This window comes from Protopterus annectens, chromosome 1.part1, assembly GCF_019279795.1.
Source record: "Protopterus annectens isolate FY-2018-M chromosome 1.part1, PAN1.0, whole genome shotgun sequence".
In the NCBI taxonomy this organism is placed as follows: domain Eukaryota; kingdom Metazoa; phylum Chordata; order Ceratodontiformes; family Protopteridae; genus Protopterus; species Protopterus annectens.
In genome coordinates, this window is record NC_056726.1 from 1,700,701,128 (window position 1) to 1,700,727,941 (window position 26,814).

The 26,814-nt window shown below is 37.5% G+C and overlaps 1 protein-coding gene across 2 annotated transcripts in view; it reads right to left on the bottom strand.

Moving 5' to 3' along the window:
* Positions 1-26,814, bottom strand: part of LOC122811862 (pancreatic secretory granule membrane major glycoprotein GP2-like) — a 159,738-nt gene that overhangs the window by 77,701 nt on the left and 55,223 nt on the right. For both annotated transcript variants that reach the window (XM_044083999.1, XM_044083990.1), the window contains exon 5: positions 16,506-16,666. In XM_044083999.1, the coding sequence (XP_043939934.1) occupies positions 16,506-16,666 (161 nt within the window). The remainder of the gene's footprint in view (positions 1-16,505; positions 16,667-26,814) is intronic.

Consider the following 26,814-nt stretch of genomic DNA (forward strand, 5'->3'; position numbering starts at 1 on the left):
GATGGGTTACCAACTGGCTCACTGACAGAGCCCACACTGTGAAAGTAGCAGACTCCAAATCTGACTTCGGACCAGTGGCAAGTGGTGTACCACAGGGTTCAGTTCTGAGTCCTCTCCTGTTTGGTATCTACTTCTCTGAAGTACAGGCTAACAAGAAGGTCTTTGGCTAACGAAGTTTGCAGATGACTGCAAACTAGGAGCCATAACTGAAACTCCTAATGATGCGGACATCCTATAAAAGGGCCTCACTGAGACAGATGCCTGGTGTCAAAGCCATGGCCTCAAGCTTAATGCCAAAAAGTGCATTGTCATCCCTTTTGGTAAAAACTCTGTACCCATGAACTACCACATAGGCAGTAGTCTACTTAACACTGAAAGTGTGATAAGAGACCTTGGGACACAGGTGGACATTAGTCTCTCCTTTGATAATCACATCGCCACAGTAGTCAGGAAATCCTTCTATGTGGCACACCTCATCACAAAAGGTTTCTCATCCAGAAAAAAAGAGATCATTGTTCCCCGCTACTCATCCCTCATTACACCCATTATAGAATACAGCTCCCCTTTTGGTATGTACCTCACAATACATCTACAACAACTGGAAAGGCCCCAGAAATACCTCACAAAGAGGATTACTAGCCTCAAACAGATGCCCTAAGCAGACTGTCTCAAAAAGCTCCAGCTTTACTCTGTCACATATTGCCTACTCAGAGGCGATTTCTGCCTAACATACAAAGCTATGTCAAACCCATAGCTGTTGGACATGGTCCACTTAAAGAAATCCCAATCGGTCTGAGCTACATGCTCTAGGGACCTAAACCTTGTCACCACAATAAACAGAATATGCTGGAGGGATAGATTCCTGTCCCAGAGACTTCCCATAGTCTGGAACAAACTACCTATCTATAGCAAACAAAGCTCCTCATTAGAACTATTCAAGAAAAATCTTGATGATTAGATAGGAGATAGGAAATTCACCCTGGGAATCACTTCTGTGGCCAGGGTATCTTTTTGACTAGGCTTATATAAGCCCTAGGGCCAATAGCCTAGTACCTACCTATGAACCTATAAACCTATGATCTATCAGAACAACTTGCACTCAAATATCTTAAAAATGTATAACATTCAAACCTCAGTATTCAACATTCCATTTAACCCTCTATTTAGAGCCATAGGAAATACAGCCTCAAAAACAGTCTCGCCAAGCCAACTGTGCTAGGTTTTTCCTTAATCATCCTAGTGTCACACTTTAAATCTGAAACTTAGTGTCAAACTATAGACCTGAAGCTTTAGACTTAGACCTGAAATGTGCAATTAAACGAAAGTAAATAAATAAAGATTTGTCATGATAAGTGTATAAATGAGGACAACAATGACAAAAAGATGATAAGTAGATCAACTATGAGAGAGTAATATGTTGATAAATACATCAAAAACTAAGCATATGAGATCTGGGAGACATAAACTGAAAGGTGACTATTTAATACAGCTCACAGTGATTGAAACTGTAGACTCATTTAAGGACCTGGGTATATGGGTATATTCAGCTATGAGTTTTTCTAGGTTTACCTTCATTTTGTCACACATGGTATGTGCGATCATCCCCACATTACCAAAATACGGAGAACTTTGAAGGATCAGATGTTGAAAATGGTTTGCTGGAAAGACATTTCCAACATTTGATCCATGTGTTTGAATGTCAAAAAAGCATTCGCTTATTTGCCATTCAAAAACATGGTGAATCGGCATTGTCATATTTTGCAGCCATATTTTCGGCGTTATGCACGTCGGACCCATGGCAGATGACAATTCAAAGGTCAAACGTTTTTCTAATCATATCAACCATTTGGCTGATGATAGATATAGAACTATAGGTTGTATAAAAAGATTTATGAAGTCTAGGAAATCAAACATAATGAAGTCATTGATTGTTAGTTACATTAGACCCAAACTTGAGGATGGAATAACAATATGGCAACCCTACAGGAAAACAAGCAAGAATAAACTGGAAAGAGTACAGCAGAAATATACCAAGGGCATCCATGAATGTGAAAATCTAAGTTATTATGAAAGACTAAAATATCTGAACTTGTACAGTGTCTCTTACAGATATTTAAGAGGAGATCTTATTCAGGTATATAGGGCATTTAGGGACAACTACCTCTGGGAATATTTGGAGTTATCAAAAAGTACTAGAGAATCATGATATAACCTATGTAGAAGATTCTGTAGGAAGGAGAAGTGTACTAATTTGTTCTCTGGCAGAGTAGCTGATGCTTGGAACAGACTAGCAAATTACATTAACACAAGTACTTATTTTAAAGAACAGCCTGGACATTTATTATGGGAACAAGTGTTTTGGTATATTGGCAAGCAAGAAGGGCATTAATGCCTGTGCTTGAAACATTTGTATGTATGTATGTATGTATGTGTGTATGTATGTAATGCAGCAGCCACATGGGGTTGTGGCTATAGATGCTTTGAGTCATGATATAGGAAGTCCATATAGGTATGTTATAGTTTGTTCCAAGTGCTCTTACCTAAGCTTCTTCAGATCTGTCAAGAGTTAGTACAGAAAATAACAAAGGTAAACAGTAATCAGAAGATGAATATACAAATAAGGAATGGGCACATAATAATGCAATTAACGCAACTTACAGTGGGACCAGTAAAACAGACAGATATCAGGAGGGTACTAAAATAATGTAAAATACAGTCCTAAGTATGTTGTTTAGTAGTATGTGTGGTGGCATATTTTCAGTTTTCTATGCTGTTTATGGAGACCTGTGTGTTTTGTCCCAGTGATCTGTAGTATTCTAAACTTATTTGCCATTCAGTTTCCCTTTTTTCCCAGGTAATCATTGTGTGGTCCATGAAGCACTTCCTTAGGCAGTTGATTGAGTATGTGGAATATGAAACTGTCATGGCTGGGTTGGCTTTTGAAGTGTTTGGCTAGGACATTAATGAATGTTATACATTTTAGATATTCAAGTGTTTTTCTGATAGTTGTTTTTTCACCATTCTTCACTAACACCATTTAACCTAGCACACATTCTTACACCAATCTTGCCCTCCCTCAGGCTACCCTCATGCTCTGGTATTTCACACTGTAATTGCTTATCTCATTATGCTGACTAAGCTAGAGTATAAGACCCATTGATCAATTTTCTAAAAGCCCAGAACCTATTAGTTCTTGCTACAGACCACCCATACCTAGCTTCCCATTGGCCAGTCCATCTCACTTCTTCACCCTATCAAAATACGCTCCTTTTGTGACTAAACTAAAGAATACCTTACAGAATAGATTTGAATTGCATATAAGTAAGAGAAAAATGTAAATGTGCAATAACAACAGCACTCATCTGTTAAAAGTGATGCTGTCAAATGGAATGATTAATAAATGCTTCAATTCAGAAAGAAGACTCTTTGAATTTAAATTTTGCTTGAGAACTAAGGACTACATGCTCTCTTTGTGTTTCATTACCTTAAAATCTGAGAAAATTATATATTATTGACTGGGAAGACAATATATGATTAAGGGCTACAAATATAAAGAAATGTATGAACATATGGATAACAATTGATATGAAATTAAGTTTTAAAAAACATGTTAAAAAGACATGCATCTGGAGCATTTCTCCCCAAGCCTCTGCTGAAAATTGGCTTCATTCCAAGTTGGACTTTTCCAGTAAACAAATGTCAAATAAATAAAATAAAATAAAAATAAATGTACCTCTAAGAAATAGAACAGCTCATTCAATAGTATAGCTTATTGAAAAGAATAGTTTACATTGTAACATATATCTGAATACAATCAAGTAGTGCACATATATTTTAAATAATTTGTATGCACTATATCACCATATGTACTTATTAGTTTGGTTCCCATGGCAGGAGGCATATATAGGTCAAATTAAAGGTATCTGAAATTTAAGAGTTCTACAGAGATGACAAGATTATTTTGAAGGAGACACTAGACAATGACAGAATGTTTCCTAGCTGCACTTTTAAAGAATGAGGGTCATATTTTTCACTTACTTAGACATCTGAAATATATTTCTATTTAACTGCTTGGGTCTGACTCAGAAGTACAATTGAAGGTGATGTGCATCTTAATGTAATCTGAATCTGTTTCTTTCACTCCGTACCTGGCTGCTGTGCACCCGGCTCCGACGCTTCCACCTACACCTTTGTGTTCCTGCACATCCCTGCACCTAACCACCTGAATGTGCCCTGTTTTGATGCCCAAGGGAAATAATCCTGTGTAAAGAATTTACCTACCAGCTCCCTGTGTGACCTCCCCGAAAAAAGACAATGAAACCTTTGTGTTCCTGCACATCCCTGTACCTGACCACCTGAATGTGCCCTGTTTTGATGCCCAAGGGAAATAATCCTGTGTAAATAATTTACCTACCAGCTCCCTGTGTGACCTCCCTGAAAAAAGACAGTGAAATCTTTGTGTTCCTGCACGTCCCTGCACTTGACCACCTGAATGTGCCCTATTTTGATGCCTAATGAAATAATCCTGTGTAAAGAATTTACCTACCAGCTCCCTGTGTGACCTCCCTGAAAAAAGACAGTGAAAGTATGTGTTGCTACAGCTACTTGAAAGATTGTATCCATAACAATAATTAAATACACTGCTAAGTTAGGCAAGTTTCCCAGTCAGGTTAGCCAGCAGCCAAACTACCTCCCTCTTACAGCACTCTTCTAACCCCTTACTTTCAGTTTTTTTTTTACCCTACTTTCCCCATACTTTTTTATCCCCCTTCTCCCTCAGCCTGATATCCCCTAAGGCGACTTATTTAATGCAATAAGGTGTCTGACCATCAGGTGGTGCCTTAATATTAACTTTCTCCCCTTAATTTCTTCATCCTCTCTCTGCCATATCTCCCTAACTAAGCTTTCTGTCCTTTACTTCACCTTTTCCTGATCTAATCTCCCCAACTAAGTTCGCAGCTTCCTTTTGACTCACTGGTTTCCCGATCTTCTTTATCCTAAGGCATCTTAAATCTCTGTCTACTCCTCTTACATCCTTAAATCTATACTTGCTAAGCCTCTTATCTTTTTCCTACACCTCTTACCTTCAGACTCACTTGCAGTCTCTATATTTCACTGATTGTCTTTCTCGACAGACCACTTCTTTGTCTCTTCCCACTCCGTTCGCCCTGCGGGCTCAGTCCGGTCCCCTACCCTACCCCCAATTTCCACCTGCCTCCAGTACTCCTACCTTTATTCCTCCAAAGCCACACCCCCAAAAGATTTTGCTCCAATCAGACTAATCTACTCATTACCCCCCCTACCTCCCTTAACACAATATATGTAGTACTACTTACCTCCAATTCCTCCTATTACAAAATACCAACAACATATTCATCTCTGTGCCTCCCTAATAACCCCACCTATCATTCTCCTCCCACTTATTAATCCCACTATGTCCATATCTCCCACCACACAACTATTTCAATTACTTCTCTTGCTCTCACCATTTTCTTCTCTTACAACTGCCTATCTCCTAACCTCCTATGAACAACCTCTATACTCCACCCTTCCCTTCCCCTCCAAACACACTTCTACACCACCCCTAGCCACCTCCCTAAACTTCCTAAACATCATATCCAAACCAAGCTACCTACTTCCCAAATATCATAGACTAGCACCCATTAAATATACCAATCAAAATATTAAAAAACTACCTGACTATTTTAGTAGACCCCTTTACCCTGAACACATAATATACCTTCACTCCCTACTAAATGGGGATATACATCCTAACCCTGGCCCAAACCGTACCTTTACCACTGAAAAATGGAATCCAGACACTGTTAGCTCCATAGCCCACTCCAAGCCTTCTAACTCTCTCCTCATAGCACATCTCAATATGCGCAGCATTAACAATAAAATTCCTCAACTACACACCCTCCTAGACGTCCATCAATTTGATATCCTATGCTTATCTGAAACTTGGCTAAAACCTACTGTTAAAGACAATGAAGTAACCCCACCTGGTTACAATATCATTAGAAAAGACCGCACCACCAAAAAGGGAGGTGGGGGTCGCAATCCTCTATAAAGCAGAATTAAAAGATAACACTGCAGACCTTGATCCACCTTTAGACAACAGAGCTGAAATACTTATCTCTAAATTTCAGGTCAACTCTTGCAAAGCTATAAATGTTATTTGTTTATACATACCTCCAGGAAACAACATCAGTACCCTTGAAAATATCCTTAATTGGTTTTCTATTATTCTCCCACAATAAACCATAATCCTAAGAGACTTTAATATCGACTGGCAGTCCTGTAGTAATACACACCCCACCACACATATTAACTTATATGGCTTCTCACAAACTGTTAACTCCCCTACCAGAACTAATAAACCCAACAACAAAGAAAGTACTTTCGACTAGATACTTACTAATAATCCTCATCAAGCTTACAAAGTAGGAACCCTCCCAGATGACCTAAGTGACCACTCCCTAACCTATATTATCAGATATAAAACTTACCTACCTCAACCTAACACTGTCAGAACAGTACGCAACAAAAAGCAATTTAACCTTCAACTCTTCCAGACAGAACTTAATCAATGTAATTGATCACCACTAAAATCTCTCCCACTTGATGAAGCAGTAGCCAAGTTCCTAGCCATCCTGAATCACCATGCCCCAGCACGCTCTGTTAGATATAAAGCTAAACCAGCCCCCTGGCTCTCCAATGCTACTAGGCAAAAAAATCCTTCTGAGAAACAAAGCCTGGACAAAATGGCATACTACTAAAAATCCAATAGATCACCAAACCTTTAGGTAACTTAGAAATTACACTAAAAAACCCATTGTGTTAGACAAAAAGAACTTCTACCTCCAGGCACAGCAGACCTATCAAACAAAACCTCAAAAGTTCTAAAACACCATTAACAAACTTCTTTACCCAGGACAATCTATCACTCCCAACCCACTAGGCTCCGACCCCGAGAGTCCCATTCACACTGCCAATGCCTTTAATTCTTTCTTTACCAATGCCATCCAAACTCTTGCTAGCCACCTATCTCCAGATACCACAAATCTGCCTACTTCATCTTCAAACCCTCCCCCATCATTTCAGTTACAATCTGTGTCTACTTCCAGTATATGCCCCCTTCTCCAAAAACTAAAATCTACCACCCCTTCAGCTGACCAACTCCCAGCAGAATACCTTCAAAAAGGAGCTAAAGCCATTGTCTACCCCATATCTATTCTGAGCAATAGAACCATAAGTGAAGGAAATATCCCATCCATCTGGAAAATGTCTTACATTATTCCACTACACAAAGGTGGAAATTCTTATGACTTCTCTAACTTTCGTTCTATAGCTCTGCTATCTCCTCTGGCAAAAATTATGGAAAAGTGTATCCATAAGCAACTTCTTAACCACCTTCTTCAAAACAACTTACTTGCCAACTGTTAACATGGCTTCAGACCTTATCACAGTACCACCACTGCTCTGTTATCATTCACAGATTGTATTAACAATAACCATAACAAAACTATTCTTTCCTCTGCAGTATTCATTGATTTATCCAAAGCTTTTGACATGGTTAATCACCAACTCATTTTACATATAATGAAATCTCTATCACTTGATCCCTTAGCCATAAATTGGTTCAAATCTTACCTAGAAAACAGACAGCAGGCTGTACTCTGGCACAACAATCTTTCTAATCTCCTTCCCATCTCCCTTGGTGTCCTTCAGGGCTCCATATTAGCTCCTCACCTATTTTCCATTTTTATTAATGACCTTCAGTCAGCAATTCCACATACTACCTGCATTCAATATGCAGATGACTCTACTATTATCTGCTCTGCCACTTCTCAAACTGAACTACAGACCCTTACCCAGAAAGCATTTAATACTATTAAAGACTGGTTCACAAACCATTGCCTCCTCCTAAACCCCAAAAAAACTAAACTGCTACTCTTCTCACCAACCTGTAAGTCCACCCCCATACATTTCACACTTACATCCAACAATGGTACTCTTATTTCTCCCAACCCTACTACCAAACTCCTAGGAATAACAATAGACAATAACCTCAACTTTGATAGTCATATTAGCAGTGCAATAAAAATGGTCAACAAGAAACTGGGATCCCTCTATAGAATCAAACCCTTTCTTACACCAGTAGCCAGGACTGCTATAGCCAGAACTCACCTAATCTCTACTTTACTCTATGCTTCACCCATTTATACAAATCTTTCTAAAAACAACCTCAGCAAACTGTCAGTATCCTATAACAATATTGCCAGATTTGCTACTGACTCTCCTTTCAGAACTCATCACTGACTTAATCTAAAACAACTTGATTGGCTAGAATTTCTACACCATCTCCAATTTCTACAGCTTACTATAGCCCACAAGACCCTGTATCAATCCACCAATACTCCAATACTCTCAAGCCTCTTTACCCCCTACAATAATCCAAAAAATGTATGCTCATCAAACAAGCTACTGTTTAAAACTTGCAGATCCAACAACTCAGCAGGTGACTCCCTGTTCTCTAATACTGTTGGAAAGCTATGGAATTTACTACTCACTGAACTCACAACTCTGTCTTCTCTTACACTTTTTAAAAAGAAACTCAAACTATACCTCAATACACACTGGTTATGTTCCTGCACTAATCCTGACTAACATTCTTACTTCTCACCAGTAACTACCGTACATCATAGTCTTACCCTTATAGTTTCTTTTTACCATGAAACTGCTATTGAATTTCATAAATATATGTATATAACATCCTCTCATAAATATTATCCTTGCTGTTTACTGTTCTTGCTATGCACAGTCGGAATATGGTAGTTAGTATTTCTCTAACAATGTTTAACTATTTGCTATTTTTTGAAAAAAAAAATTTGTTCTAACTACAATTTATTTGTACTAACTACTACTACTTTCTATACTGTATTTTGCATGTATCTTTACTGTTATTTCCTTCTTTAATGTATTTTGTACGTGTCTTGGAGCTTTTCTCCCCGGGCCTCTACTGAAAATGGACATGTATCCAGTTAGACTAGCCCGGTCAACAAATGTAAAATAAAATACAAATAAAATCAAATAAATGTAATTTGGTTCAATTTACAGAGTGGCAATATTGGTTTAGCAAACATATGAACAAGTATTACCAATCAGTGGATTACACTTGCACTATATTGAATGAGGCAAAGTCTATCAGACATTTTAAGGAAAATTAATTGCATGAGATTTTACAGCTATGAGGCCATTTAATGGAACAATAATGTAGTACATCAGTATCACATTAAATAATGTTTACTTTTTAATAGTGAGGTACCCTGCACCGTATATATTGTTTACCCTCTACAAGTCAGATTTGAAGATATAGAAATAGTTGGCTGTTTTCATACATTTTGTGCTTTTTTATTCATTATTTATTTAGATATGGACAGTTGTTATGAAGATAGATCTTGAGGATAGGCAATTCTTTGGGGTACATACAGCCATGCTTGTTGTGACACTGCCATCTCAGCTATCTGGAATTTTGTAAATAATCATATGTCATCTGTGAATATTAATATGATTCATATGCTTGTCTTACAAATGTAAGAGAATGATATCTTATGTGTATATTAAACTACTGGTGCAGAAGTGTGTGTTGAACAGGGTTTGTACAGTACTGAGCTTCAAGGATGTATCCACCGTTTACCCTACTAGAAAAGAACATAAATGCATATAAACTATATACCTGTTCAAATGTATGTTTTAATTGTAGAAGCTGGAACATACAGAGTTAACTTGCAAAACTTCTAGAAAATAAATTGAAACTAAAGTGTTTTAAGACTGTATAAATTGAAACTAAAGTGTTTTAAGACTGTATCTCTCAGTTTCAGTGCAGAAAGCAAACACAATGTCTAGAGCTAGTTTTTCTATTTTCTGAAGCAGAAATAATTACTATATATACTAATTAATAATAATGTTTTATTATTTTACGACTTCCAAGTTCTGCAAACATCTGAGAGATATGTACTTCTCACACAGAGATGTTAAAATTCTGTTAGTATTTGTTTAGCCTGGAAACTGAAGTCAGGTGACAAAGAGTGATGTCATCCAAGCTAACCCAGCAGTAATGTTTATTATTAATTTAAAAATTCTCTCAGAGAGAGACTGGACATTTTGTATCTTGTCTTCAACCTAGAAACATCCACTCAGCATTTCTGCCTGCATGTTGTCTGTAAGACGTAGATCATAGTATCTCTTAGATTTAGATATGAATATAGTAAAGATTAGTTTAGATGTTTTCTGTATTTATTTGAGACTGTCCTGAAATATTGTTTTAAAATATCTCCTGTGATTTTGAACTCTGAAGTAACTGTGTTTGTTTATTAAGTATTGTCTTGTTCTTTTATTATTTATTATTAAATATATTTAAACCTATCTTTGTGGCTGATATTTGTGAGACATATTTAAGCTCTTAGGGTACTTCCATATGTATTTGGTGACACTGTACAGATCACTCCAATAGTATTGCTTGATCAGGCTACTATTTAAATTAATAGGAGCGGGCACCCTTTGTAAGAGCCTTATAGTTGCTGATAAGTAAGGGTGGCTGGTGGCAACTAGTACTACCTTATAGTCTGGGCAGAAGGGGACATAGCTAGTAAATCTGTGCCAGCATTTCCCAGGTGTGTGTGTGTGTGTGTGTGTGTGTGTGTGTGTGTGTGTGTGTGCTTGTATATCAATCAAATTTCAAAGTGTGTGTGTGTCAGCTACTTGGGCAGGGACACAAAGCACTGGTTGGACATAGAGGGTACTGGAGGTCTTAGCTTGGCCACTCAACTGAGTTCTTAACCCTATAGATGTGCCAGTGGGGAGTCTTATTGGGTCCCTGGAGAAAGAGGGAGAAACCAGCCCCAGACTGACTGTGATCTCTGCTTGCTCTTAAGGGAATTTGCACTTTACTGCGTGTGTCTACTTGTCATCCTCTCAATGTGTACATCTCTCAATGTTGCCAGTGGTGAGGATTGAGGCTCCTTCATTACTGGGCCATTGCAGGGGTGTCACATATTAATTGGTTAGCCATGTTGGTATAGCCACATCATGTATTAATTGGCTTGCAGTGGTGTAGATATTGAATTCCTGTAGCCTGTGTACAGTGGTCACTGAAGGTGTTTGTACTCTCAATCAGCCATGCTGTGAACATTCAGAGTTCATATCAAAATTGTTTTATTTTTTTGTTAGCTTAGTTACTCAGGGACAGCAGGCAAGCATGTCAGCAGAGGAGTATGGCAAGCTGACAAGAAGCCAGTTGGCTGAAATGTGCCAGGCTAAAGGACTGGTGCATGCCAACCTGACTAAAGCAGAAATGATTACAGCTTTAGTCACAGCTGCATTACAGAATAGCAACCAGGAGGAAAATCAGACTGGACATTGAGATGTACAACTCTCAGAAAATTGACAGCTTAACCTTTCCACAGAGGACTTAAAAATCCATCTGGAGTTAAAGAGAATTAATCTGGAGGCCAAGTGTTTGAACATAGAAGCAGCAGGGAAACTGGGGCAACTTGAGGCTGAGGAAAATGAGAAGCTGTGATGACTGGATGCTGAGGAGGAGGAGAGGCAGTGGCAGCATGAAAAGGAGATGCTGACTCATTACCAGAGTCACGTAGGTAAATGAGAAGGTAGTATCTGAACCCCAGAAGCAACAAAGGTCAATAAATTTCTTCCACAATCTACAGGGGGGATAATTTTGATAATGTCATTTATATGTTTGAGAGAGGACGTAAACAGTATAATGTTGACCAAAGGCTCTGGGTACAGTTCCTGACCGCCTTGTTGTTTTAAAATATTTCTTGTGATTTTGAACTCGGAAGTAACTGTGTTTGTTTATTGAGTATTGTCTTGTTCTTTTGTTATTTATTATTAAATATATTTAAACCTATCTTTGTGGCTGATATTTGCAACACATATTTAAGCTCTTAGTGTACTTGCATATGTATGTGTTGACACTGTACAGGCCACTCCAATACCCTTGGTTGGTCAGACTACCATTTGGATTAATAGTAACATTATACAGTAGGACTGGACTCCCTTTGTGATCACTGTATGCTCTTATGGGAAATTGGACTTTACTGTGCGTGTACTTGTCATCCTCCCATTGTGTACATCCCTCACTGTTACCATTGGTGAGGACTGAACTTATGAACCTATTTGATGTTTGATTACTGAGAAGGTCTTGGTCCAGGAAGACCCATTTTCAGCAAAGGCTTGGGAAGAATTGCTCCAAAACAATGTAAAAGGCAATACTAATACAGAAGGTAAGACAATAAAGACAATAAAAGTATATAATAAAGCATGAAGAAAGTTACAAGTAAAAACTATTACAATAATCCATTATTATAGTAGGAAAATTAGACTGTAAGACCCTAGTTATATGTTGATAGTAGTGACAATCCTTGAAACACAAGAGAAGAAACAGGGTAATGGATGAGAAAGGGATATAGAGCAAGTAAGTTAAGAGGGTAAGGAATGAGGTAAATATAAGGGCATAGAGGACAGAGATGGAGTTATAAAGGAAAGTAGTTGGGCTGTGAAAATAGTATGGTATGGAGATTACAGAGAGAAGGTTAGGCCTATAAGTAACATTGATGGTTCACTGTAGTCAAAGTATCAAACTGCATTAGACCAGGTCAAGGTGATTAACACCCCCACTCTGGCATAGTTAGTAAGGTAAACACATCCTTAAGTGTTAAAGTGGATAGCAAATTGGCTAAAAAGAGAAGAAATCATAATGTGTGTGCATGAAGTGCATTATTGGCAAGTATTAACGTGACCAATGGTGTCCTGAAGGGATCAGTGCTGGGACATCTTGTGCTCACTGTTTACTTTTCTTATCTCTGGACCATGAATGTCAAAGCCCTCTGGCTAACCAAACTTACAGACAGCTGTAAACTAGGAGCCGTTGTCAAGTCCTCCTCTGACCTTAAAACCCTTTAGCAAGAAATAATCGGTGTACTAAAAATGGCCTCAAATTAAATGCTAGAAAGCAGTTTTATCATATTTAATAGACAGCCCCCTTCCCCATGAAAGATAAGTTTCCACTCCAAAATAAAAACTTTAAAGACTTTGGAAATTAGGTTAGTAATCCCTTCTCCTGTGATCATTTAACGACAGTCAGAAAACCCTTCTATTATGACAGTTAATTGCCAGTGGAATATCCAGATCTACTTTGGCATAAACAACTCTGAATATAAGGTGACAATTATTGAATGTAATGTCCCTCTTTGAAATGTATCTTAAATATCACACAACTAGCAAGACCCCCAGAAGCTCCCAGATAAGAAAACCACTAGCTTAAAACCCCTAAGCTACAAGAAAACAGTGGAAACACTGTTTTCTTATTCAGTATCTAAGACTACCAAGGGGGATTTATGTATGGTTTTCCATGACATTAAGGAGCCCAGTAGTCCTGAATCTCTGTACTGTTTATATTGTTATCTCTTGTTGACCTATGGCCTGGCCTGTACCTGAAAATGATCTCCAGGCTACTGTACTAACCTCATTATCAAATGGTAAGTAAGTAAATAAGAAGAACAATGAATGCAGCCACTATGGATGAACTTCACCTTCTCCAAAAATATCAGACAATGAACAACAGTAACAAAAATGGAGATGAGAAGACCACAGCATAAAACCAACGATTTATTTCAAATCCAGGGAATCAAACAGGTACCACCAGTAAGCGCTTTCACATCCAACAGATGCTTCTTCAGACTTCATTCAAACAGGGCATTCACTTCATTTAAATACATCACTAATTGAATCAATTACATAATCAATCAATTACTAACCTTAAAGATATAGTTATATAAACCATACTAAATTAGAAGTGTATATATATATATATATATATATATATATATATATATATATATATATATATATTCAAACATAAATATAAAGATTAAAAAATTACTTAAATCTTTTAGCAGCAAGTAATGGCTTTATAGATGCCCGTTCATTAAGACCAGGGCATTTATCAGCCTGTAGCTTAACTATCCAATATAATTCTTTTTGTTCAGTGACATTTTTCTTGTCTCCCAACCTTAAGCCACAATCTATACTACATATAACTAAAAATTTAAAAGTATGTCTTTTATTTACCCTTATAATATAATAATATATGGCAAATACTACCTGCAGCAGGTAGGTGTTGCTATGGGTACACCGTGTGCTAACAGTAATGCAAATATTGTATTAGCACATTGGGAGGAAGAGGCAATCCTGATGAATGACACCTACAAGGCACGCATTTATTTATATAAATGCTTTGTAGATGATCTTTTCCTAATTTGGACTGGATCATATATGCAGTTGATGCAATTTGCAGAGTATTTAAACAAAAGCACAAGTTTTTTGACATTCACATCGAAAGCCTCCAAAACAATGATAGACTTTTTAGATGTGGCCATTATGAGAGATCATGAAGGTGTTTTCTCTACTACTTTGTATAGAAAATCATGTCGAAAAAATAGCATCTTATTTCGAGAGAGCATGCATCCGGCATATGTATATAGAAACATAATAAAGGGACAAGGTATACGGATATCCAGGTTGAATACTGATGATATAACTTTCATGAATGATCTAGATACTTTTAGGGATGTGTTAGTTGAACATAAATATACTATGGAAGAAATTGACCATAACCTTAGACATGTTAAAAATCTAAGAAGTACAAAAGCCAAACTGTACATGAGTAATACTAATTTGGAGACTAGGGATATATGTAAAAGTAAAAATAAAAAAGGCAATTATAATATGAATAGAGCTTCTTTAAGTCTACAATACTCTAGTAATTTTGGTATAATAAGGGATATTGTGAAACAGAACTGGCCTATTCTGGAATCTGATGCACAAATTAAAGAGATTGTAGGTAATAAACCACCCTTTAAATATAAGAATAAAAAGAACTTGAAGAGACTGCTATGTAATTCGAATAAACAACTTTTGCAGAATAAACGAGTGCTTAAACCATATTTAATATCATTTGGGAAGTGTAACATATGCAAAGTATTAAGTGTTGATAATATCTTTATACATCCCACAACTGGCATTAGATATGAATTTAAAGTTAATGCCACATGTGCCACTAATGACTTGATATATCTGGCAGTTTGTAATGATTGTACATCATTTTATGTAGGCATGACGAATAGGTCCCTTCGTGATAGAGTGAGGGAACATCTCTCGGCTATTCGAAATGATGATGATGTTGAAAGAAGTGCATTAGCCAAACATATAAGAGTAAATACAAGACGTACTTTTACATTTTTAGTTATATGTAGTATAGATTGTGGCTTAAGGTTGGGAGACAAGAAAAATGTCACTTAACAAAAATAATTATATTGGATAGTTAAGCTTCAGGCTGATAAATGCCCTGGTCTAAATGAACGGGCATCTATAAAGCCATTACTTGCTGCTAAAAGATTTATATTTATGTTTGAATATATATATATATATATATATATATATACTTCTAATTTAGTATGTTTTATATAACTATATCTTTAAGGTTAGTAATTGATTGATTGTTTATGTAATTGATTCAGTTAGTGATGTATTTAAATGAAGTGAATGCCCTGTTTGAATGAAGTCTGAAGAAGCATCTGTTGGATGTGAAAGTGCTTACTGATGGTACCTGTTTGATTCCCTGGATGTGAAATAAATCGTTGGTTTTATGCTGTGGTCTTCTCATCTCCATTTTTGTTAAAGTAAGTAAATAAATAGATTAAGCTAAATATGGGATAGTCTGGCTAAACTCATACATTTTATGTATGCATTGTTTTACACAAATAAAACAATTGTAATAAAGTAATATTTTCATCTTGCCTGTGAAAATAACCAACTTTCCTGTCACATTAATTTGTTTACTTAATGTATTTGTTTGTTTATTAAATTTGATAACCTGGTAGGAGTGTCTGTCCCCAGAGCTTTTTCAGCCACAAGCTAGAACCATAGGGCAACAATTGTATTAACAGTGAAAACAGAACAGTGGAACAAGTTGGGCGGCATGATGCCAGAGCACTTCTATGGGCTAGGCTTGTAAATGGTCCAGGGCCATTAGCCTAGTACAAACCTATGAACCTATTAACCTATGAAGTAGCAACATATTCAAGAGATTGTATAATAATAAACAAATGCCAATTAAAGCAAGTTGCAAACATACTTCCCTTGTACAGAGAAAATTAATGTAATATATGGATCCTCATCCAGGACATACAAATAGTCAGAGATAGAATGCTGATAGACAGAAAACTAAAGAAACATACATTTTTGCAAGAATTAAAGATATAAGACACTTCTACATTCCAATTATAGTTTTTTCAAAACCTGCCTGAGGATTGGAAAATAAAACTAAAGCTGCATATACAGTGCAATCTTACACAGAAAAATAATGTATTACATGATAATGTTGAGCACTTTGTGAATACATATACTGTTATTCATACCTTAGAAATGGATTCACGCCAAAGTCAAGGCTTGTGTTCATATTCAGTGGATAAGCACATGTGTAGTTCGCCATTATGTCATTATAAAGAATAACCACTTGATTTGTTGTATTAACTTTAAACCAGACTGGAACACTGAAGGCTGCATGAGTAGCATTCACCTGTGGGAAAAGGAAAAAAATGAGACTGCACTATATGTCTAAATGCCATTATTACATTAATGACATGGCTTGCTCATTTATAGAAACAAAACATGGAATGTGGTATAGCTGAATTACTAAAGAAAGATATAGCTTACTTTATTTTCCTGGTTACAAACTCATTAGGATTCCATAATGTTGAGGAGAGGGATACTTCATCTAGACAGAAAAACATCACCAGCGATGCCTCACAGGGCTTTGTCTTAAGCCTAATCTTTTTTCATATACTCCTAGCCATGAAAGCTGATATTAATGGACTATGATAAACCAGGTTTAGTGATGACTGTAAATAGATAATGTCATGAAATCCTAAGGAGACTTGGGCTCATATGTTGATAAAAGACTTTCCTTTGACAACGACATCCCTGTTGTGGTTAGAAATCCATCTACATTGCATAACTTATCATTTGTAGTATCCCTTCAAGGTTGAAAGATGTTATAGTCCCACTTTAGTCCTATCATTGTAGGCCCATAATTGTCTATACTATCCCATTAATCATATATTACTATCACTGAGCACATAATGTAACTTAAGGGACATCAAATTTTCACTTTCGAAATGAGCTCAGTTTTTTATAACCCTTATTTATTTATTTATTTTACATTTGTTAACCGGGAGGGTCCGACTGGACACAGGTCCATTTTCAGCGGAGGTGCAGGGAGAAAAGCTCCATGTTACACTATTAGCATTTATACAGTTCTAAGCAAGTCTTAAGAACAAATTTAAGTGTTACATTATTTAAAGTAGTACAAAAATGAAAATTTACACAGCATTTGATGCATCTGTTAGAACAAACAATTAGTAGAAAATTAACAAGGTTTTTTTTTTTGATACATTCTCATTCACAATACAATTATACATTTACATTTGTAGAGACATATATATATATGCTCACACCCACACAGCAAGAGTATAGGTATTGAAGTAAGACCAAGATGAGAATATGAAGAGCTCTGATAAGGTTTATACCTTTTTCAGATACAAATTATAGCCTATATCAGGTACAGATTTTAATAGTGTAGTGTACAGGTGATAGTATGTTTTATCCTATTGTACAGATGCCGAGTTTGGATGAATAAACAAGGATATTAGCAGGGCTATGTAAGGAAAATGTTAGAGAGTAGCAGAATCCTTGCAACTGTGCATAGTTATTGTTTACCCTGGGGAGTAGCAAGAGCAGAGCGAATTGTTTGAGTAATGGGATTTCAGGAGGTGTTTGAATTGGGTACTAGAAGTAATGGTAGTTATATGGCTTGGGAGTGAGTTCCAGTTTTGGGCTATTGTGCAGGCAATGAGAGATTTTCTTGCTTCATTTTTATGTCTAATTACATGAATGAGGTTTTGGCTGCTTGATCTTAGGGCTCTAGTGGTGTTGTGGGGCTGAATTAGCAGCTGGAGTGCAGGCGTTTTCTTAGAGTAGTAGTAGAGTTTATGTGCTACAGTGCCTTGATTAAGTCGTAGTAGCTGAGGAAGCTCCAGCCACTTGAGTTGCATTAGGGGAATGACAATGATGGGACCTATTTGTGGAGTCTGTAGCAAACTTGACAATCTTGTTGTAACACGATTCCATTTTGCGAAGTTCAGTAAGGTGAAGATTAGTTAGGATAGGGGAGGCATAAAGAAGGATGGAGAAGAGGTGGGCTCTTGCAATAGTGGCTTTGGTCTGTTTAGTCATGAACTTTTTGTTTCTATAGAGGAGTCCTAATTTTCTGTTCACCTTTTTGATGGTCTGTGCTATGTGGACATAAAATTTTAGGTGATTATCTTACCTTAGCCACTCTTATAGACTAAAATCTAGACCCCCCCTCCATTCATTCCTGTATAGGGTCCCGAGGGTGAACTCTGCTTAGCCTTCTGCTAAATGAACAATTCCTTATATCTGAATTATTTCACTAAGTAGAACACGGGGAAATCAGATGTAAGCTGTAAAGACCTATATCCATACCACTGTTTTATTTATCTATTTCTCAGGTATGAGTAATGGTATGTGTGTATAGAAAGCATTCATAATTACCATGTAATAAATGATTTTTGGATGTAGGACTGCACTGTATATGCAGCTTTAGTTTTATTCTCCAATCCTCAGGCAGGTTTTGAAAAATTGTATATTCTGAATACAGAAGTGTCTTATATCTTTATCTCTTGCAAAAATGTATGCATCTCTAGTTGTCTGACTATCAGCCTTCTGTCTCTGAGTCTCTGCGTGCCCTGGATAAGGATTCATAATAATTTTATTTATGTATCTATGTATATACTTATTTATTGTTTTTATTTATTAGGAAAGTCTGATTGCGTAACAAGTCACTTTTTTCAGAGGAGAACAACGGAAAAAAGTACCATATGAATATACAACGCATATAAAATATGACATTGTAACATGCATTAGCTTGTAATATTAAACAATAGTGTAAAACTTTACATGTATTGAGTTGGTGATATTGGCATAAATGAAGCTAGTTATTATAATCAGGAATGTAAAAGTAGATTAAGGCATAAAGATACAAAGAACACATTTGTACTAGACCAGGAGACAGTTAGTAGGCAAAGCAACAGTACAAACAGAAAAAAATGATGCAGAAGAAAATAGAAAAGAGTGGGGGTAGTGAAAAGGATATGATTGGGGATGATAGGGTAGGAGGCAGAGTAATGAAAGGTGAAGGGGTAGAAGGGAAGAATGAACTGAGTATAAAAAAGCAGATGGAAGGAAGAGAAAGATAGATGAGGAAGAAGCATGTGTACAGCCATAAGGACTTTAAGTGTTGTTTTAGGTTGTGCTTCAAGTATGTTGTAATGATGTCTTGTTTTTAGGGTAAGGAGGACAGAATTCAAGTGCTTGGTAACGTAGGTTGAGTAAAGGAAGTCACCTGCACTGTTGTAAGACTTGGTGGAGGTCAGGAGATATTTGTTTTATGAGACGAGATTGGCGAGAAGTCTTAGAGGACATTCTGTAGTGAAGATCAGGTATATTGTTTGTGTATTATACAATGACTGGCCATTAATATTCATACATGAGGATGCTGACTGGCCAGCCCAACCAACGTGCCAGTTGTAAATCCAAGACTATATCGACGGAAAAAGGTCTGGTTGCCCGAACTTTTTCCCATTATTATATCTCGTATTTTCTTTTTTTACTTTTCCTTCTTTTTTTGAATAAATAAAAGAAACCGGAAGATTTGAAGCAAACGAGGGAGACGGCACAGACAAAAAATAAAAGGATAATCAGGTACGTTCTGCAAAACTTAAAAAAACTTACCTGATTGTCCTTTTATTTTGTCTGTTCCAGTTTCTTTTTTATATATTCAATTAAAAAAAAAAAAACGAAGAAGCAACAGAGATCTTCCTTTTTCTATTGCGACCTTTGCACTGCACTGATGCACTGCATAAGCATGGGAACACAAGTTCCATATGCATGTGTAGTACATCAGAAAAAGCCCCAGGATACCTGAAAAACATGGAAGGGCAGCATGGACACATTATACAAAGACATTATTTAAGAAAAGTAAGTTTTTTTTCTTAAATAATGTTGTATAATAGCATTAAGCCATGGCTGGATGTGGGCAATGCTAGATTTACCCACACCCAGCCATGGGTTATCGCTTAATTATTTCATGAGCAATAGGCAGTTGGATGTAGGTAAGGTAGTTAGGTAATTTGAGCCACCATAAGCGCTTTAGTGATAGGTAGTGTGGCTATAATTTGGTAGGTTGGATGCAGTCTTAAATATTTTATTCTAGTAAAGTTCTAGTTTATTTTGTAAAGTAGAATGGAGTTTAGTCAGGATGGATGATGCATACAGAAGTGAGGGGAGAAGGTAAAAATATGCTAAAATGATCAGTACAGGTAGGCATGATACATACCTAATGCAAAGAATTATGCATTTCTGGAATAGGCTTCCCTTACATATTAAACAAAATATATCCCTACTAACTTTTAAAAGCCATCTAGAGTCTGGATGATTGGATGTGCATGTCACAAAAGGTGATACTGTCATCCCAGCTAGCTGGAATTTTGTAAATAATTATGCGTCATTTGTGAATATTAACATGATTTATATAGAAGTGTAACAAAAGGGAAATACTGCCAGCACAGGTGTCTAAAATTTTCTAAATGGTTTGTCATTTGTGAATGTGAGCATGCTTCATGTAAGGTGCTTGTGTTACAGATGTATTAGAGCTGTATGTCATATTGTACAGATGTGTGCTGAAGAGATATTTTATAAAGAACTGAACAGAAATGTATATACAGTACTGTAACTGTTTAGATGTATATATTTTAACCATGGAAACTGGAACACAGTAGATTATCTTGCAAAACCTCAGAAGAATAGTTGACATTAAGTTACTTTATGGCTGGGCCATAAACAAAAGATGTTATCTCTCAGCTTCAGTGCAGTAACAGACACAATGTGTAGACATAGAAGTTTTTTGTATTGTATCTGAAGTGTTTATTGTTTTATGACTTCCAGGATCTGCCTTAGATCTAAGAGAAGTCCTTGTTTATGTATTTTCACAGGTAGATGCTAAATGCTACTAGCTGCATCAGTGGAGGTTCACCTGAGATAGAGTCACATGAAAATAAGTGATATCATGCTGTAAGCTACCCCATCAGTAATATTTGAAATATTAATTTAAGAAATCTATGAGAGAGAGACTGGGCATTTTGTATTTTGTCTTTGATTTGAGAAGAACATTCATTCACCACATCTGCCTGGTTACTCTGTAAGTTAACTAGGTTACAGTAATTTCTCTTAGATACAATCAGGAATATAGTGAAGTATAGCTTAGATGTTTTCTTCATTTCAGACTGTCCAGTAATATTATTTCAAAATATTTTCTGTGATTTTAAACTGTGATACAACTTTGATTATATGCCGAGTATTTTCATGTTCTTTTATTATTAAATACATTTAAACCTTTCACCGTGGCTGATGTTTGTAAGACATATTTAAGTTCTGAGAGTACTTGCATATTTATTTGGTGACACTGTGGGCCACTCATAATAACCTTGTTCTTGGTCAAACTACCATTTGGACTAATAGTAACATTACACAGTAAGATTGGACACTCTTTGTTGAGGGCCTTAGAGTAGCTGATAATGAGTGGCTGGTGGCAGTCAAAACTACCTTGTAGTCTGAGCAGAAGGAGGTATAGCTAATAAACGTGTGCCAGCCTTTCCCAGGTGTGTGCTTGTGTGTGTGTGTGTGTGTGTGTGTGTGTGTGTGTGTGTGTGTGTGTGTGTGTGTGTGTGTGTGTGTGTGTGTGTGTGTAAATCAAATTTCAAAGAGTGTATGTGTCAGCTACTTGGGCAGGGACATGAAGCACAGGTTGGACAGAAAGGGTGCTGGAAGTATTAGCCTGACCACTCAGCTGAGATCTCAACTCTATAGCTGTGCCTCTGGGGAGTCTTATTGGGGATCTGGCGAATGAGGAGATAAAAAAGCCCCTGACTGACTTTGGTCTCTGTCTGCTCTTAAAAGAAATTGCACTTTACTGTGTGAGTGTTTGTCATCCTCCCAATGTGCATCCCCTACTGGTGCTAGTGGTAAGGATTGAGGCTTCTTGATTACTGGAGCAGTGCTGAGGCATTTCAGTGAGATCACAACTTTTTGTTTGTGATATGTGAGAAGTATATGCTTAGTGTGGACATTGTTAAACTCCCACTAATACTGGATGGCATGCATAAGATTCTCAATGGCATCCATAGGCATAAATCATCATCATCATAATTTTGATACCTCTTGGGACATTTTACCCTTCTGGCCCATAGTGGCCCATGTTCCTGCTAGATCTACTAGGTTGTCTTCTACCCTGCTTGACTTGTTGTGTTATTCATGGGCTGGTTGTGGACTCACAGGACTTACTGGTAGCTTGGCCTTCTCTGCTTCTGACTGTGGATGGGTTTCTCTAAATGCCCTGACCATTTTCCTGCCCCACCTTCTATCCTCATTGATTAAGTTCCCTCTTTCAACCATGCATATCCTTCACTGCTTCATCATCAATCACCTCAGCCAATAACTGACCTAGGTTGACTAGGCTGTACTTAGGACCTTATCCCTGTAAGCCACTAGAATGGCCTTCATGGCCATAGACATATTAAAAACATATAAACCTTCACAAAAAATATCTATTGGAAACAATTCTGAGGAAACAGTATACCAAACATCTGCTAAACCATCAAAAATAAAAGGGACAACAGCTACCACAGCACTGCATCTCTAATTATAGAATATTGTGTGTGTGTGTGTGTGTGTGTGTGTGTGTGTGTGTGTGTGTGTGTGTGTGTGTGTGTGTGTGTGTGTGTGTGTGTGTGTGTGTGTGTGTGTGTTTGTGTGTGTGTGTGTGTGTGTGTGTGTGTGTGTGTGTGTGTGTGTGTGTGTGTGTGTGTGTGTGTGAGTGTGTGTGTGTGTATATTTGTTTGTGTGGGCGCACATGCATGTATATATGTGTGTATGTGTATCTACCTTCTTTTTCTTTGCAATATAAGCACCTTAATATTGTACAGAATAATAGAAATAGCTCACATTCCATAAGTAAGCTTTTATTTTGTCAAAAAAAGTTTTCCCATTCCTTTGTCCTGTTTGTGGGTATGGTTTGTTCTGCAAAGTTTTTCATTTCTATAAAAATGTTCTACTCAACAAACTAATTAAACTACTTAGGCAACTAATTAAGTCTACCAAAGCAAAATTTCAGGTAAAAGTAACCTTGCAGGATAAGGCGAAAAACAATGAATTCTCCACCTATGTCCAAAATCCTAAAGGCAATACACAATACTGTGCTAATCTAATTGTAAATGGACCCACCTATAATTAGACAGAGGATTTAGCATTTACTGACTATTACATTCAGTTTCAAAGTTATATTGCATTCTCCCGCAGCCACCTCTCAAGAAATACCCTCAACCAAAGCTCCACAACTATCGCTAGGGGAACAGTTCCTTAATAACTCTTTTTAAGGCCAAATTCACTATATTGATAGGACCTAATAATTTTCCAGGATGCCTCCTTAATACCATATTTTTCCATAAATAAGACCTAACCAGAGAATAAGGCTAGCATGGTTTTCCAGGGTGGTCATGATATAAGCCCTACCCCCAAAATAAGTCCCAGTTAAGATCGTCAACAACACATGATGGACGTGTTAAACTATAAAATAATAATATTATTGACACCTGTTGACTGAGGTTATCGTACTCTGCTCACCACTTTTGGACCATTTGGACACCTATCTTCTTCTCTTTGCAGAATATTGTAAGATTCTTTCCCCAGGAGTCCTCCATGATTCTTACTGTAACCCTAATCCTCACTCACACTTGATGTTTGAGATTCTTGGCGCATAAAAACTGGCAAGTGTACTTTGATTGGGCAAACTACAGACAATGCATGTAAAATCTGTGCAGTTGATAACAAACAGGTGTGATTGTGTCTTCTTAACTGTCACCATTTTGTTACCCCTCCTGTCTTGTAAGTCTTCTACTACCCCCCCCAGACAAGATGAGTGCAAAAAGAAACAACTATTCCACTGAGTACAAGAAAGGTATTGTGGAGGACTCCTGTGGAAAGAAGGGAAAGCATCTGATGGCTTGCTGCAAAGAGAAGTTGGATCTCTGAATGGTCTGAAAATGGCGAGCAGAGTACGATAACCTTAATCAACAGGTGGACAAGGGAAATGCTAAGAAGTGAAAGTGTGGATCAGGTCAGCAACCATTATTTCCTGAGCTAGAAGACATCACCTGTGAATGGGTTGCCAACAGGAGAGCAAAGGCTTTGGTTGCGCGCAGGGCTGATATTCAAGCATTTGCCCTTGCAATGGCACCACAGTTAGAAATATCCCCAGAAAAATTCAAAGCATCACAACATTGGCTGGATGGCTTCCTTCAGCGATATGAACTGTCTCTAAGAAGATCAACAACACTGTTCAAGCTAGAAGATACTGAAGTTATTAAACGTGCACTTGCATTGAAGTCCTTTGTTGATGGCATCAGCTTTTCTAAATACCAACTCACTAACATAGATTGGTACTAGGCTATCAGCCCTAGGGCCTATGCAAGCCTAGCCATAACAATTCCCTGGATATTTCTTCCCACAATATTTACGTCTCTGGGCCCCTGTCGAGCAGGACGACTGACATGATCCCCGGGGTGAATTTCCTATCTCCCATCCAATCATCAAGGTTCCTTTTGAAGAGGGCCAATGAGGCACTCTGCTTGACATGTATAGGCAGTCTATTCCAGAATATGGGGAGTCTCTGGGTCAGGAACCTATCCCTCCAGCATGTTTTGTTCATTGTGATGACAAGGTTTAGATCCTTGGAGCGTGTGGCTCTGAGGGGTTGGGATTTCTTTAAGTAGAGCATGTCCAACAGCTCAGGGTTTGACATGGCCTTGTATGTTAAGCAGAGATCGCCTCTGAGTAGATGATATGCCACAGAGTATAGCTGGAGTTTTTTTAGACGGTCAGCATATGGCATCTGCTTTAAGCCTGTAATTCTTTTAGTGAGGTATTTCTGTGACTTTTCCAGCTGTTGCAGATGTCTTGTGAGGTACATACCAAACGGGGCATTATACTCTATAATGAGTCTAATGAAGGATGAATACAGTGGGACAATGACCTCCTTTTTTCTGGATGAAAAGCCCTTAGTGATGAGGTGTTCCATATAGAAGGATTTCCTGACTGTTGTGGTGATGTGGTTATCGAAAGTGAGACCACTGTTCACCTGTGTCCCTAAATCTCTCATCACACTTTCGATGTTTGGTGCCCTGCCACCAATGTGATAATTCATGGGTGCATGTTTTTTTCACAAAGGGGATAACTATACATTTCCTGGCATTAAGCTTGAGCCCATGGCTCTGGCACCAGGCATCTGTTTCTGTAAGGCCGTTTTGTATAATATCCATATCATTTGGGGATTCAATAATGGCTCCCAGTTTGCAGTCATCTGCATACTTTGTTAGCCAGAGTCCCTTAGTGTTGGCCTGTACTTCAGAGAAGTAGATGCCAAACAAGAGTGGTCCCAGGACTGAACCCTGAGGTACTCCACTTGTCACTTGTCTGGAGCTGGATTTGGAGTTGGCTACTTTTGCAGTCTGGGTTCTGTCAGTAAGTCAGTTGGCAACCCATCGAGTGACGTAGGTATTTATGCCCAGCTTAGTAAGTTCATCTATGATTGCAGAGTGGGGTATGGTGTTGGAGGCATTGGCAAGGTCCACCTTACCCTCTATCACAGCTCTGGAGACTGATTCGAAGAAGTCAATCAGATTCAGGAGACAAGATTGGCCCTTCACAATCCAAAACTGGATGTGGTCCAGTGTTTGAAGTTTGCCAATGTCTTTGTTTATAAGTTCCATGATAATGAGTTCCATGCCCTTGCAGATCAGGCTTGTCAGACTGATGGGACGGTAGTTCCTGGGATCCAAGGCAGATCCTCCCTTGTGGAGCGGCATAACTGCAGCTGTGCACCACTCAGTGGGCACGAAGCCTGAGATGAGGCTATGATTAAACATGACACTTAGGTGAGGTGCCAGTTCATTTTGGAGTTCCTGTAGTACACAGCCTGGGATGTCATCTGGTCCCACGGATGCTGTATTCTTAGCTTTGGAGAGTGCGGTTTCTACCTGTGTGGCCATGATTATCGGAATTTGGCAATCTTTTGATATTGAGTTGGGCCCTTTAGGGGGTGAGGGGGGGTGAAGTTGGCACTAAATTGATCTGCCAGGATATTGGCAATATCCTTGGGATCAGTATATTTAATATAGATACACACACTTGAAGGAAATCAACTGGAATATTTATCCAATTTAAAATTTTTAACTCTTGAATACCTGAAAATGCTTTCTTTCAGCTATGGCAGACTCATTTTATGAAATATTCAGTATCTGAATTTATAAAAATACTTTATATTATATAAGTTTTACATACAGACATATTGCAAAATTTTATTAATAAAACTTTCTGACACTTCATTTCGTCATTTGTAATAGATATTAAGTGAAATTCAGTTTATATTTCAGTTTATATTAGTTTATATTATTTTATATTATACTCTGGCGCCATCTGGTGTTGCAAATGGCATAAACCTAAAGTTGATTAATTAATTAATGGCATACTTTGTGT